The sequence below is a fragment of the Solenopsis invicta genome, chromosome 10, assembly GCF_016802725.1.
Source record: "Solenopsis invicta isolate M01_SB chromosome 10, UNIL_Sinv_3.0, whole genome shotgun sequence".
Classification (NCBI taxonomy): Eukaryota; Metazoa; Arthropoda; class Insecta; order Hymenoptera; family Formicidae; genus Solenopsis; species Solenopsis invicta.
In genome coordinates, this window is record NC_052673.1 from 8,741,751 (window position 1) to 8,754,050 (window position 12,300).

General features: G+C 30.5%; 1 protein-coding gene and 1 long non-coding RNA gene across 6 annotated transcripts in view; one reads left to right on the forward strand and one right to left on the reverse strand.

Annotated features, from left to right (window-relative positions):
• Positions 1–179: 179 nt before the first annotated feature.
• Positions 180–9,928, forward strand: LOC105192969 (electron transfer flavoprotein-ubiquinone oxidoreductase, mitochondrial). Its single transcript, XM_011157266.3, has 8 exons — positions 180–338; positions 1,279–1,386; positions 1,459–1,807; positions 2,310–2,616; positions 2,704–2,945; positions 3,014–3,408; positions 3,520–3,741; positions 7,929–9,928. The coding sequence occupies exons 1-8, from the start codon at positions 305–307 to the stop codon at positions 8,090–8,092; spliced, it is 1,821 nt and encodes a 606-aa protein (XP_011155568.1). The 5' UTR covers positions 180–304; the 3' UTR covers positions 8,093–9,928.
• LOC120358867 overlaps positions 2,951–12,300 on the reverse strand; it is a 34,574-nt gene continuing 25,224 nt past the window's right edge. For 2 of the 5 annotated variants that reach the window (XR_005575743.1, XR_005575741.1), the window contains 7 exons: positions 11,931–12,108; positions 11,582–11,790; positions 11,287–11,515; positions 9,956–10,050; positions 7,407–7,553; positions 5,829–6,160; positions 2,951–3,738 (listed from right to left, as the gene is read on the reverse strand). This is a non-coding gene — a long non-coding RNA (uncharacterized LOC120358867). Of the gene's footprint in view, positions 3,739–5,828; positions 6,161–7,406; positions 7,554–9,955; positions 10,051–11,286; positions 11,516–11,581; positions 11,791–11,902; positions 12,109–12,300 lie in introns of all 5 variants that reach the window. The other 3 variants (XR_005575744.1, XR_005575742.1, XR_005575746.1) reach the window with 3 other exon arrangements.

Sequence of the window (12,300 nt, forward strand, 5' to 3'; positions counted from 1 at the left end):
TTATTTGCAGCAAAATGGATGTTAGCACGGACAACAACCTACATCCATTTCTCGAGAGATGGACGTGGGTTGTTGTCCGTGCTAACATCCACACTGTTTTTAACAGCGGGTTGCAAAATGGATGTGACACGTAGTTCCCATTCTGACCAGAATAGATGTGCGTCACTAGTGTACGGGAGTTTCGAAGCGTTATAGGAAAAAGGCCGCCGTGGCCGCTCTCAGGTTCCTCTCTGCTTTTTATATAATTTTTAGGTTGCCGTTTGATTGTGTCAATCGGTAGTTCGTACGTTGCCTGTGCGCAATTATGGCTTCTGTGATGTTTAATGCGTCCGGCACCAGTAAGTGCTTCGATATCATCAAATTTTTTCATCCACGTGTTACCTTATCGCGACAGATTGACAACACGACAGCTGTACTGTTTAGAATTCGCCGACTATTTCGTTTTCGAAGAATGAGCGATTGTTCACAATAACAAAGCTTCATCAAAGATGCATTAACTAACGATGATTAACGATTTATAAAATGTATTGCGTGTTATGTAACATTAAAGAATGCATTCAATGTATCAAAAAATATTTTACAATTGTATGTAAATATTTTTATTGCTAGTTTTGTGATTGTGAATCGTGTCTACACATTTCTTTAATAAATGTTTATTGCCTGGAATAAATACTAGCGTTGTTTAATTTGTATTTTTCGAGTTTTTGTCTTTTGTTTCATGGACATCAAGTGTTAATTTTGGAGAGATTTCATTACGTGATAAGTAAACTAGGTATACAAATACAATTGCCCTTTGCCCCCACGATATATAAATATCTTTTAAGTGTTCAAAGGTCCACTTTCTACACTTGTTCTATATTTTTTGTCTCCGTTTTTTTTTCTCTAAAGTGCGTAAGCGAGTTCTTTTATTTTTAAGTGCTCTAAAAGTTTGCAAAGAAACTGTCAGTTATGAAAATAAATTTTTGTTTGTGCTAGTAGAAATATATACTTTTATTTAAAATAAATAAAAACAGGAGAAAAAATATTACTTTTGTTTTGTAAAAAAAATGCAACTATAAGAATTTGGTGATTGATGTATCAATGTATCAATTGCACATGTGCGTAAATAAACTAAATTTTGAAAATTTGAAATATATTTGAATTCAAAATTTTAAAAGAGATTTCTTTTATCCAAGTATATTTTTATGTAAACACAAGATTAACTGTACATAATAAAATGCTTCAATTTGAATGCAGAAATTTTTATGTTTTAATTTTAATTTGGTTGTATTTTGGCAGTACAGAGGTTGCAAAAGGTTTTCCAGAGGGCCTACTCAGATGCCAAATTTCCTCAGATCACCACTCATTATACAGTGAAGCCTAGAGAGACAGATTCAAGATGGAAAGGTATGTCTCTCGCCTTTACTTATTTACTAAAATAATTTAGATAATATAATAAAAATGTTTTCTTTTATTCAGACGTGAACATGGAAAGATATGTGGACCAAACCGACATTCTAATTATTGGTGGCGGCCCAGCGGGGTTATCAGCAGCTATTCAGGCCCGTAGATTAGCTGAGAAACATGGCAAAGAACTCAGGGTTACTCTTGTTGAAAAGGCATCTGCAATTGGTGGACATATTCTGAGTGGCGCTTGCTTAGACCCAATTGCCCTGAACGAGCTCTTTCCAAATTGGAAAGAATTAGGTGCACCACTGAATACTCCTGTTACGGAAGATAAATTTGCGTTTCTTACAGAAAAGAAACGGATATCTATACCTATCTTTAAGGGGATGCCAATGTATAATCACGGGAATTACATAGTAAGGTGAGCGAAATTTAATCCCAGTCAGAAATTTTCCTTCAAAAGTAAAAGGTGATAACCTTCAAAAATTTTTTTTATTTTATAATTTGATTAATTTTCGAGTTGGAAGTAATTTCTTAAATCAATTTTCCAAAACAATATTGGAATCTAATTAGATCTGATATACAGTTTATTCTAATAAGGATATCCTTTGAATAAATACATAGATGTCTCTAAGAAATCTGTGCTGTGTGATGTACCAATATACGTTGATATATCACACAAGATTCCAATTATTGTTTTGGAAGATCGATTCAAGAATTTACTTTAAACTCGAATATTAATTAAAATTGTAAAACAAATTTATCATAATCAATAGAAATTGAAAAAATTTTTATCTTTTATTTTTGACATCAAAGCAACATCCTTTTGAGGAATTATTTCTGATTGGGATGTAGTGACAGATTCTTAAATGAGGGACGCATACATTTGTATCAACAGTAAATATGTGCATTTTTGCTTATAGATTAGGCCATGTGGTAACATGGCTTGGTGAGCAAGCAGAAGCTGCTGGGGTTGAGATATATGCTGGTTACGCGGCAGCAGAAATTTTATATCATGAGGATGGATCCGTTAAAGGAGTGGCCACAAATGATGTTGGTATTGCGAAAGATGGCTCACCCAAAGATACGTTCGAACGCGGTATGGAGCTTCATGCCAAATGTACCATATTTGCAGAAGGGTGTCATGGTCATCTGACAAAACAGCTATCAAAGAAATTGAATCTTAGGAAAGACTGTGAACCGCAAACATATGGTCTTGGATTAAAAGAGGTAACTATCATCAAATTACAACAAAAAAAGATAAAAAATTATAAATCCAAAATGAATTATATTCTAAAATAAAATATTTTGTGAAAGATTTGGGAAATAGAACCAAGCAAACATCGACCTGGAGCAGTGGAACATACAGTTGGCTGGCCACTTAATAAGAATACATATGGTGGATCATTTCTTTATCATTTGAATGAAGAAACACCTCTGGTTGCAGTAGGCTTTGTCGTAGGATTGGATTATACTAATCCTTATCTATCTCCATTTAAAGAGTTTCAAAGGTTTAAGCAACATCCTAGTATTAGACCAACATTTGAAGGAGGAAAAAGGTTGGTGTTTTTTATAAGAGATTTTAATTGTGCTTATTTGTATTCTCTACATTTACTTTTAATTTTAGAATAGCTTATGGCGCTAGAGCATTGGTAGAAGGTGGATTCCAATCTATTCCTAAACTTCAGTTTCCTGGTGGTTGTCTCATTGGATGTACGGCAGGTTTCTTAAATGTGCCCAAAATTAAAGGAACTCATAATGCCATGAAAAGTGGCATGCTAGCTGCAGAAAGTGTTATTGAAGCGATCATAGACGCAGAAAGTAATACTTCACCGACGGAAGGCTTAGAACCGAAAACATACACAGATAAAATAAAAAATAGTTGGATTTATAAAGAATTGAAAGCTGTAAGAAATATGAGGCCTAGCTTTCACAATTCTCTTGGACTTTTCGGCGGTTTAATGTACTCTGGTTTTTCCATGTTACTAGGCGGTAGAGAGCCGTGGACTTTGTCCCATGGAGGTAAGAAAAGATTTGTATGCAAACTTTAGAAGAGGTTTCCTCAAAAATATTGCAAACGTTAATTTCGAATATAATATTTTAAATCTTTTGATACTTCTCGTATGTTTGCAGGTCCTGATCATAAGAAATTGAAATCCGCAGCTGAATCTACGCCAATCGAATACCCCAAACCAGATAATGAGGTATCCTTCGATCTTCTGTCATCGGTAGCTCTAACCGGTACCAATCACGAAGCCGATCAACCAGTTCATTTGACTTTGATGGATGATACTGTTCCAGTAAAGAGAAACTTATCTGAATTTGATGGTCCGGAAGGTCGATTTTGTCCTGCTGGTAAGTCAATTTATTGCATAATTATATTTTAATTAATGCATTGTGATTACTAATATTTATACATTCTGCTTGATTCTATGTTAGGTATATTCTATTTTTGTGAATTATGTAACAGATTGATCTAATAAACATAGATGATTTTAATTTATTAAACATATTTGTTATAATCTATGGCGATTGATTTCAAAGCCAGGCAAGTCTGCCTAAGAGAGAGTCTGTTTGATTTTTTAAATAAAAGATCAAGCTGTTTTATTCAATAAACTAACTTTAACATAATCATAAAATATATACTAAGATTTGTTTTTGCGCGTATATATATTTAGTAAAATTTATTTCAAGAAAAAAGTATACATTTCTAAAATCATGAATGAGATATAGAAGAGTATGATCAAGTCTAAATTTGTCCTCATCACATATTTTTTTAATATTTAGTTTTCATAAATCTTTAATTGTATTTGTTTTATTTCTTGATGTTTTATTTTTTTTAATATTTAAGTTAATTTTTTAATTTTACACTTTTTGATAAAAGTAAGGCAGTAACTGTACCCTATATGGTTTACCCCTAAGCTTTGCGATTTTTTTCTAATTTTTTGTTAAATCCAAAATTAAAAATTGATCATCAGATTCAAAGTAAAATATGTTTCTAAACTATGGGATAATTTCAAATATTTACGTTGGTACAGTAAAGAAAAAATAACATTTGTGTATTGGGTATGTACACAATATAGTTTAATAATGTTTGTCTCTTTTTTTATAAAAAATGTTTAAAAAATAGATAATAAAGTGATTCATAACTGTATAAGTTACATAACTTTATAAGTTTATTAATATATTGACATATCGACATAAAAGAGTACATAAAGAACTATTTTCATTAACAATTCATTTAGTAAACAATTGCCTTATCTTAACTTTTCTCCCTTAAAACCAGTTTATGAATCACAGTTTAATAGATTAAAATTTATGATAAGGTAATTAAAGTACTGAAAAAACATTACAATTGTGTGTGTACTCATTATTGATCATATTAGTTCTATCGTAGAATCAAAAAATTTCCTTTTTTTAATTATAAACAAGATGTTATGATGAAAATATAAATTAAATATAGCGTTATAAGATATAAATATAGAGTTAACAATAACATGAACTGTAGAGATTAATCCATCACTTGATAGTTATAGAAAGTAGTAATTTTTTTCACGAAATATTTTGATCATGAGAAACACAATTAAGAAATTTTTACTTTTGACTTTACTGCCAACAACAAAATATGCAAAGTGAGCAGTTTATTTAACAATTGACCACAAATTGCTTGTAACCAAACAAGTCTCATTGATAGCTTATACGACATATTAGCATTATTTGTTCAATTCACCGTGTAATTACTTAGAAATTAATTAGAAATAGCAAGTATAAGGTACAGTTTATACTTGCTATTTCTAATTAATTTCTAAGTAATTACATTAAATGTAGGGTACAGTTATCTCAAAAAAATACAAATATTGTTTTTAAATAAATTGTTCTCTACTACTGATAAATAAAGCGTTAATTAATAATTATTGTATATTAACAACGATTTGTCATACAAATTTATTAATAAGTATACAACTTCTTCATATTTTATTTATTTAGCACGATTTGAAAATTATAATACGATGATATTTCCTACAATATCTTTCTTTGATAAATGTTGAAAATACTAATCAATTTGCTCTATTGGTGATAATGATCTTATTTTGTTAGCGCAAACCGAGAAATTCATTATATTGTGAATGAATAAGTAATATATTTACCGCATTGCAGACTTTGATATCTATCTCGTGTAATTTTATGCTGTTCGTGTCCTATTTCATTTTTAGATATTTAACAAATAATTTTAAAACAATTTTTTACATTTTCCTGAACGCATTATTGTCCGTTATATATTTATTTAATAAAAATTAAATCCAAATGTATTACTAAAATTTAATGGTGCATCAGCATGAAATGTTATATATCTGTTATATGAATCAACTGAATTTTTAATATTCTCATTTATGATTTTAATAATTGTTTAAATATATGCTTATTTTCTGCGAAAAATTTACCTGCAAAATTATTCAGCATTTGAAAGGTATTAATATGAAGAGAGATCAATTTTGTTCGCAATAAATTTTCGCAGTCTGCAGGCAATCTAGCTCCTTCCACTTCCGCTCTCGAGCCACGTCCTCCCCCCTCTCCCTTTTTCCAGTCTTGTCGGGGGTTTATCGACCGTTGTGTCCTTGAACCTGAGCCACCCGGACAACCCCCGCATGGCTAGACAACCCCGGACCAAGCTCAATCCCCAAAATCGAACAGCACCCTGCAGCTCCGGCCAACAACCTCACCGTCCTTTCTCTATCTCTCTGTTCCTTGAGAATCTTCCTGTATTGTATTAATCCTGAAACAATAAAAGTACTCTAAATGGTAATTGAATATGTATTAACAATTCTTCAAAAATTTTTTGTTTTACTATTATATCATAGTACATTATTCAGCATATCTAAAAAGATTGAGGCCAAACTTATACATTGAGTAGGTGAAAAAAATGTATAAAAATAATGATATCCGAAAATGCTTTATTGAACAATGATGAATGTTCTAAGATTTTGATCAATTGTTGTAATAATAATTATGATGAATGTTTGAAAATTCTTACTTTTGTAAGGATGTAAGTTTTGTCGAACTAATGACTGCTGAACTCTTTCAAATATTTTTTGAACAGTTATTGTAATTATTATAACAATTGATGAAAATCTTTAAATGTCTTTAACTTGTCTTTTCAATAAAGCAGCGGATTTTCATTTATTCGATCTCATTAACACGTTGTAAAGTTTAATCCCGATCTTTCCGGATACCTTGTATAAATGTATTTATAATATAGAATAATTTTCCTACAAGAGAAATATAAATTACACTTGTTTACTTGTTAATCAAGTATAGTTCGAAAATTTGAATTTTTATTTGAATATCTTTATTTTTATTATATATTATTGATTATTGAATATATTTCTTATAAATATATAAGTTTAACGGTACAATTTCTGCATAGCGTACAAGATAACTGTAATTATTGTAAAATTTAATGATATAATTTTGTGGAAAATCAGAAAGGTATTGCTGTTACATGAGAGATACAAAACTAGTGCATTCGTAATTTGCAAAATTAATTAAAATATGAAGGATAAAATTAGAAATATGTAATTAGATTTTTTTGAACGTTGTTACAAAAAAAAAATTAATATATTACAAATATATGTATACGTTACAAAAAGTAATATTAAAAGTGGGACTATAATAAGATATAATTAATTTACAGATTTGTCAATGAACTTAAGATTTATTTTTTTATAATTATAATTTGTTGCAATTTTTAACCATTAAGTATCTTAAAATTTAATTTGTATAGAACTTTAGAGTTAAAACTTATTAGGAAATTTAGATGGGAAGATTTCATTATTTTATTAAATTCTCAAAATTTTCTGAGTTTTAAATTAATATTATTTAAAATTACACTATATTTTTTTCTTAATTTAAACTTCATGGTTGAAAGCTTGTATGGAGCTTCTTGTATCTTATCGTGTCACATAAATGCCTTCGAAGCAAATAAATTTATGCGTCTATCCTTTCACTATTGTTTCTTGAACCTTTGATTTTTACGATGCATTCTTTCTTCATTTCCGTGCTTTTCGTTCCCGCGTCTCCGGGGTGTGTCTTTCTGTTTCCTTTCACTTGCTCCTGGCAACTCGGCGAGGAATTCGTCTGGGAGCTTTTCTACAAGATAGCTGCTCCGTCTGGAAGATGGTGGGGACCAGGTTATCGACTGTCTGGCCGAGGGCACAGTGTGACCTTCGCGACGTAAATCTCACACTCTGCAGAGTGTCGAGGATATATGCGTCTACTGAATAAATCGAGCTGAATAAATTATCCTACACATTGTGACATTATTAGCATTTTCAGTAAAACAGCCAAACGATCGGTTTTCAAGAATATCTAATAAGTTACTTATGTTATTATAATCAGTAATTATCTTTTGTGATTTAGCTGGGGAGATGCTTGGTGCTTTTAGAATGTATCTTCAACTCTCCATCATAATTATTGGAGAAGATATGTGACGGCAGTTTGTTCTGTACCTATGTCCAAAACACATGTGTGCAATTTGGTTTTAGGTGTCTACGAATTTGTGCCATTAGAAAGCGGAGACGGTGAAAGATTGCAGATCAACGCGCAGAATTGTATTCATTGTAAGACCTGCGACATCAAGGATCCGAGTCAGAACATCAATTGGGTCGTACCGGAAGGTGGGGGCGGGCCAGCTTACAATGGCATGTAAAATACCTCAATTGATCAATTGGTGATTGATTGATTGTATAATTCGACGGCTCCTATTATTTTACTGTTCAAAATCGGTTTTATACACTTTTTGACTAATTGTCTGGAAGTATTATTACAGCCTCATAATCAAGTTTTGATCACATGCTGCGGTATAATTATGGAAATTGATAAATACTACATGAATGGTGTAATTATTTTCCAAATGAATTAATACAATTACATATGGATTAATTATGATTTGATAGAAATGGAACGATCTATCTCTTTATCCATGCTTGCGCACATATCACTTATTTATAATACTCATTTGTTACAATAACACAACATCTGCAAAATCAACAATATCTGTAAGAAAATAGGAAATCTGATGAGAATTCAATAAAAAATTTTGAATTCTCATCAAAAAGAATAAAATTTTTATTTTTTATCATTAGCCAGATCAAAATCGTTATATCAGAATTACATTAAAAAATGATATAAAATGAAAATTATTGTAAGCATTCAAACTGGAAAATTTTGTTTCTTAAGTTATGTCTTGTAGCAAATGAGTAATATAACGATTTCAAGATATTATAGGTGCGTTTGAGGAGCACACTATCAGCGTTATTGAGATATTTTTTTTGTTTTGTTTTATGTTTGAATAAATAATAAAAATAGAATGATGTATTAATAGTGCTGATAACATGCTGCCCGAACATACTTTATATACAATATATATCTATCATATGTAATTTTTTGATTATTTGGAGCGAGATCTTTGCACAAATCTTACTAAGTAGCTGTTGATCAAATTGCTTCACATTTTAATATTTTATAATTCATGTTAAGCTGATTAAAAATGTTCACGGCCATTAATCATCGAATGCCTTTCTGGTCCATGATTTTCGAAAAATCTTTATATTTAATATGATAAAATACAGAAAAATTGAAATAAATCTTTTTTACCACACTTATTCATGTATCTGTAAGTGTACATTTATGATTTTAGTTTTTCGCCCATTTTCAGAATTGCTCGGAATAAACGACGTGGACATGACAAGTTTTTTTTTTCATTTTTTTAGCGTGATTTGCTTGATTCTCTTTATTTCTTATATATAATATAATTACTCTTAAATGAACCTTTTACTTTAATTCAATTTCAATATCAATTCTCGCTTATTAAGATTTATTTTTTATGTCTATGTGCTGCATTTAATATTGACTTCAATATTCGATGATATTGAAGGATATAGTTAATATGTTGTTCATAACGTGTATGTGTATGTATGTATATATATATATATATATATATATATATATATATATATATATTATACAGTGATATTATTCATAATTAATGTTAGTAAAAAGATTAATTTTAACTATTCTTTTGTATAAGATGTGATGACCCTTCAAAGGTTCTGGAGTAAAAACTAAGGCATTTGGAGAGTTGTGAGAATTTTTAATTAACTTGATATGAACTACTAAATATTAAAATTTAAAGCAATTTAATTGAGAGTCATTTTCTATAAAATTTGTATGGGATTCTTTACAGGATTTATCCTCTATTGGGATAATGCGTATTGAAATGCATGTATTGTTGAATAAATCGAAAGAAGAACATGTAATTTGATAAAAAGTTCAAAAATGTTTTTGTGTTCTCTCTCTTTGCGAGAGACTCTTGTTAGATAAAACGTTTCTCTCGGAGAAACGCTTTTGAAGCGCTTGTGTAACAGTGCTGTTGTTATTACTTTTTGATAGAGTTTGTATAAATAATCAATTTGTAGATTATATTATATTTTTATACAGAGAGATAAAAAAATTTTTAAAATATATATATATGTATACAATGAAATTTATTGCTATGGAATGTAATTTTTACCTTCGTTACTGTCCTTTTTCACAATAATCAAATCTTTTTCTCCACATTCAAGATTTTTCTAGACGATGGAGCGGCGATAAAAATTCTTCAATTTTCTGTGAATGAAAAATTTCATTTGATGTTTTCTAAAAGTTTCAAAATATCTTCAAAATTTTATCGTGATTTATATGATTAAAAGAGGAAAATTATTTGTATAACAACAATATGAAACTTGATTTTTAGAAATATACAAGATATCTCTTGGTATCTCTATCTTTTATATTACATTTCTTTTAAAACTTAAGTACGTCTTGAGCTTTTTAATTTATTTATAATATTATTTTATTAATTAGTATATTGAAGTTTTAAATATTAAAGAACAATGTTAAAAAAGATTGGTTTTTGTCCATTAATGGAAACGTAAAAAACGTACCGAATTTTTTAAAGGTTTTGACCTGCTGAACACGATGTTGCTATTAATTTTCATTAAAAATGTGGAGAATCGTCATTTTTCAGGTTAAAGTCCTATTTTTTATTCTCTCCATGATATATGATTTTGAATACGAGTAAAATTATTAAATGTGAAACTTAGTATGCGAAGTTTCCTAACATAGTTGAACAAAAATCTAATAAACAAGATGAATTTGAAATAAAAGATACAAAATGGCGGGCGTTACGGCATGTGGAGAGGGGTAGATGATCGAGGATAGCTCTGCTGCTTGAGATGGTCGATCGCGTCTTATTTTCCACCTTATTTGCGACATTCATTATTTTTATAACGATATTATTCTTATTACTACACGAAATGATCTCATTTACTTAGGAATAAGGAGTTTCACAATAATTATTAAATTATAATTGATGACAGCAAAAAATGACCAAATGACATCCGTCATTTTGTATCTTTTATTTCAAATTAATTTTATTTATTGTATTTTTTTCAACAATATTAGAAATTTTTGCATACTAGTAAGTTTCACATGAAATAACTCACTCGTATTCAAAATTGTATATCATGGAGAGAGTAAAAAATAGGATTTTTAATCTAAAAAATGACGAAGTTCCCCATATTTTTAATGAAAACTAATATCACCAACATGTTTAGCACGTCGAAATCTGTAAGATTTACTGTTTTTTACGTTTCCATTAATGGACAAAAAAGGGCATTTTTTAACGTTGTTTTTTACAATGATGAATTACTATGTGCTGAGAGAGAGAGAGAGAGAGAGAGAGAGAGAGAGAGAGAATCCAAGAATTAAATTTAAAATAAATATAATTATATAAAAATGCATAGAAAATTGAGAAATATATTTCTTGCGAAATATTTGTATTCAATACAAATGCACGCTTACCTTTTTATTCTAGATTTATAGATAACATACATTTTCATCCAGTTGATATCGATGACTCGATATTGTTCGATCTTGTTTTTCTACTGAAATTCGCGTCCCAAAGCGCGCGTAAATTCTTACGGCTCGCATTATTTCGTGTTTGTTCGCAACATTTTCCTACGTGCCGGCATCATGATTTCCTATGAGACTGCGGATGATGACCGAACGTCTGTAGTTTGCAATAACTTAACTGTAAGGATGATTTATAGGAATGATTATGATACACTTTAAAACAAGCGAGCGTAACTTGGCATACTTGCGATTTCTCCTCTCGGGTGGTTATCATCTCGAAAGATAAATTTAATAATATCGAGCGAAGGCCGTCGTCGGTTTGCGAAATGTGCGGCAAGAACGTACAGCGGAGAAATATTGTTGGAATTTTTTATCGTGAAAATCGAGTCTATTCTCATCGAGGACGTTCGCATTACAATTTTACATCCGCGCCGTAAGTTCCTCTTATTTTCACTGGAAAAACATGACGGAAACGATGTCTATCATTGCGATGTCTATCTCTTCGGAAGGGATTGTTTCGCGCGATATCGTTTCCCTTCAAAACGGCTACGGTACACATTCGTACATTTACGTGAGATACGAGCGAATCTTACATCTGCGCTCGTCCGGAAGTGGCACATCCACTGTCGCTGATACGGATAAAATTTATTACGTGACGTAACTTTAGGAGCGAAGGCAACGGCTGCCGCTGCATGCACACGTTGGGAAATTGTCACGTTACATCATCGTGGAACCAGAGGTGAAGTTCTCACAGCCGTGAATCATGCAAACCTATCAATATTTATTTACTTACTGTAACTGTTTTAAATCGAAGTCAAGGGAATACTCCCTCTGAAAAGTTATTTCTTCCAACTTATATTTATACAAAGCAAAGAGAGGAACAAGGAGGAAATAGGAGAACAAAGACTCAATAAGTCAAAAAGACAAATAAGAAGGGAAGAGAACCAAACTGGGTGTCAATGC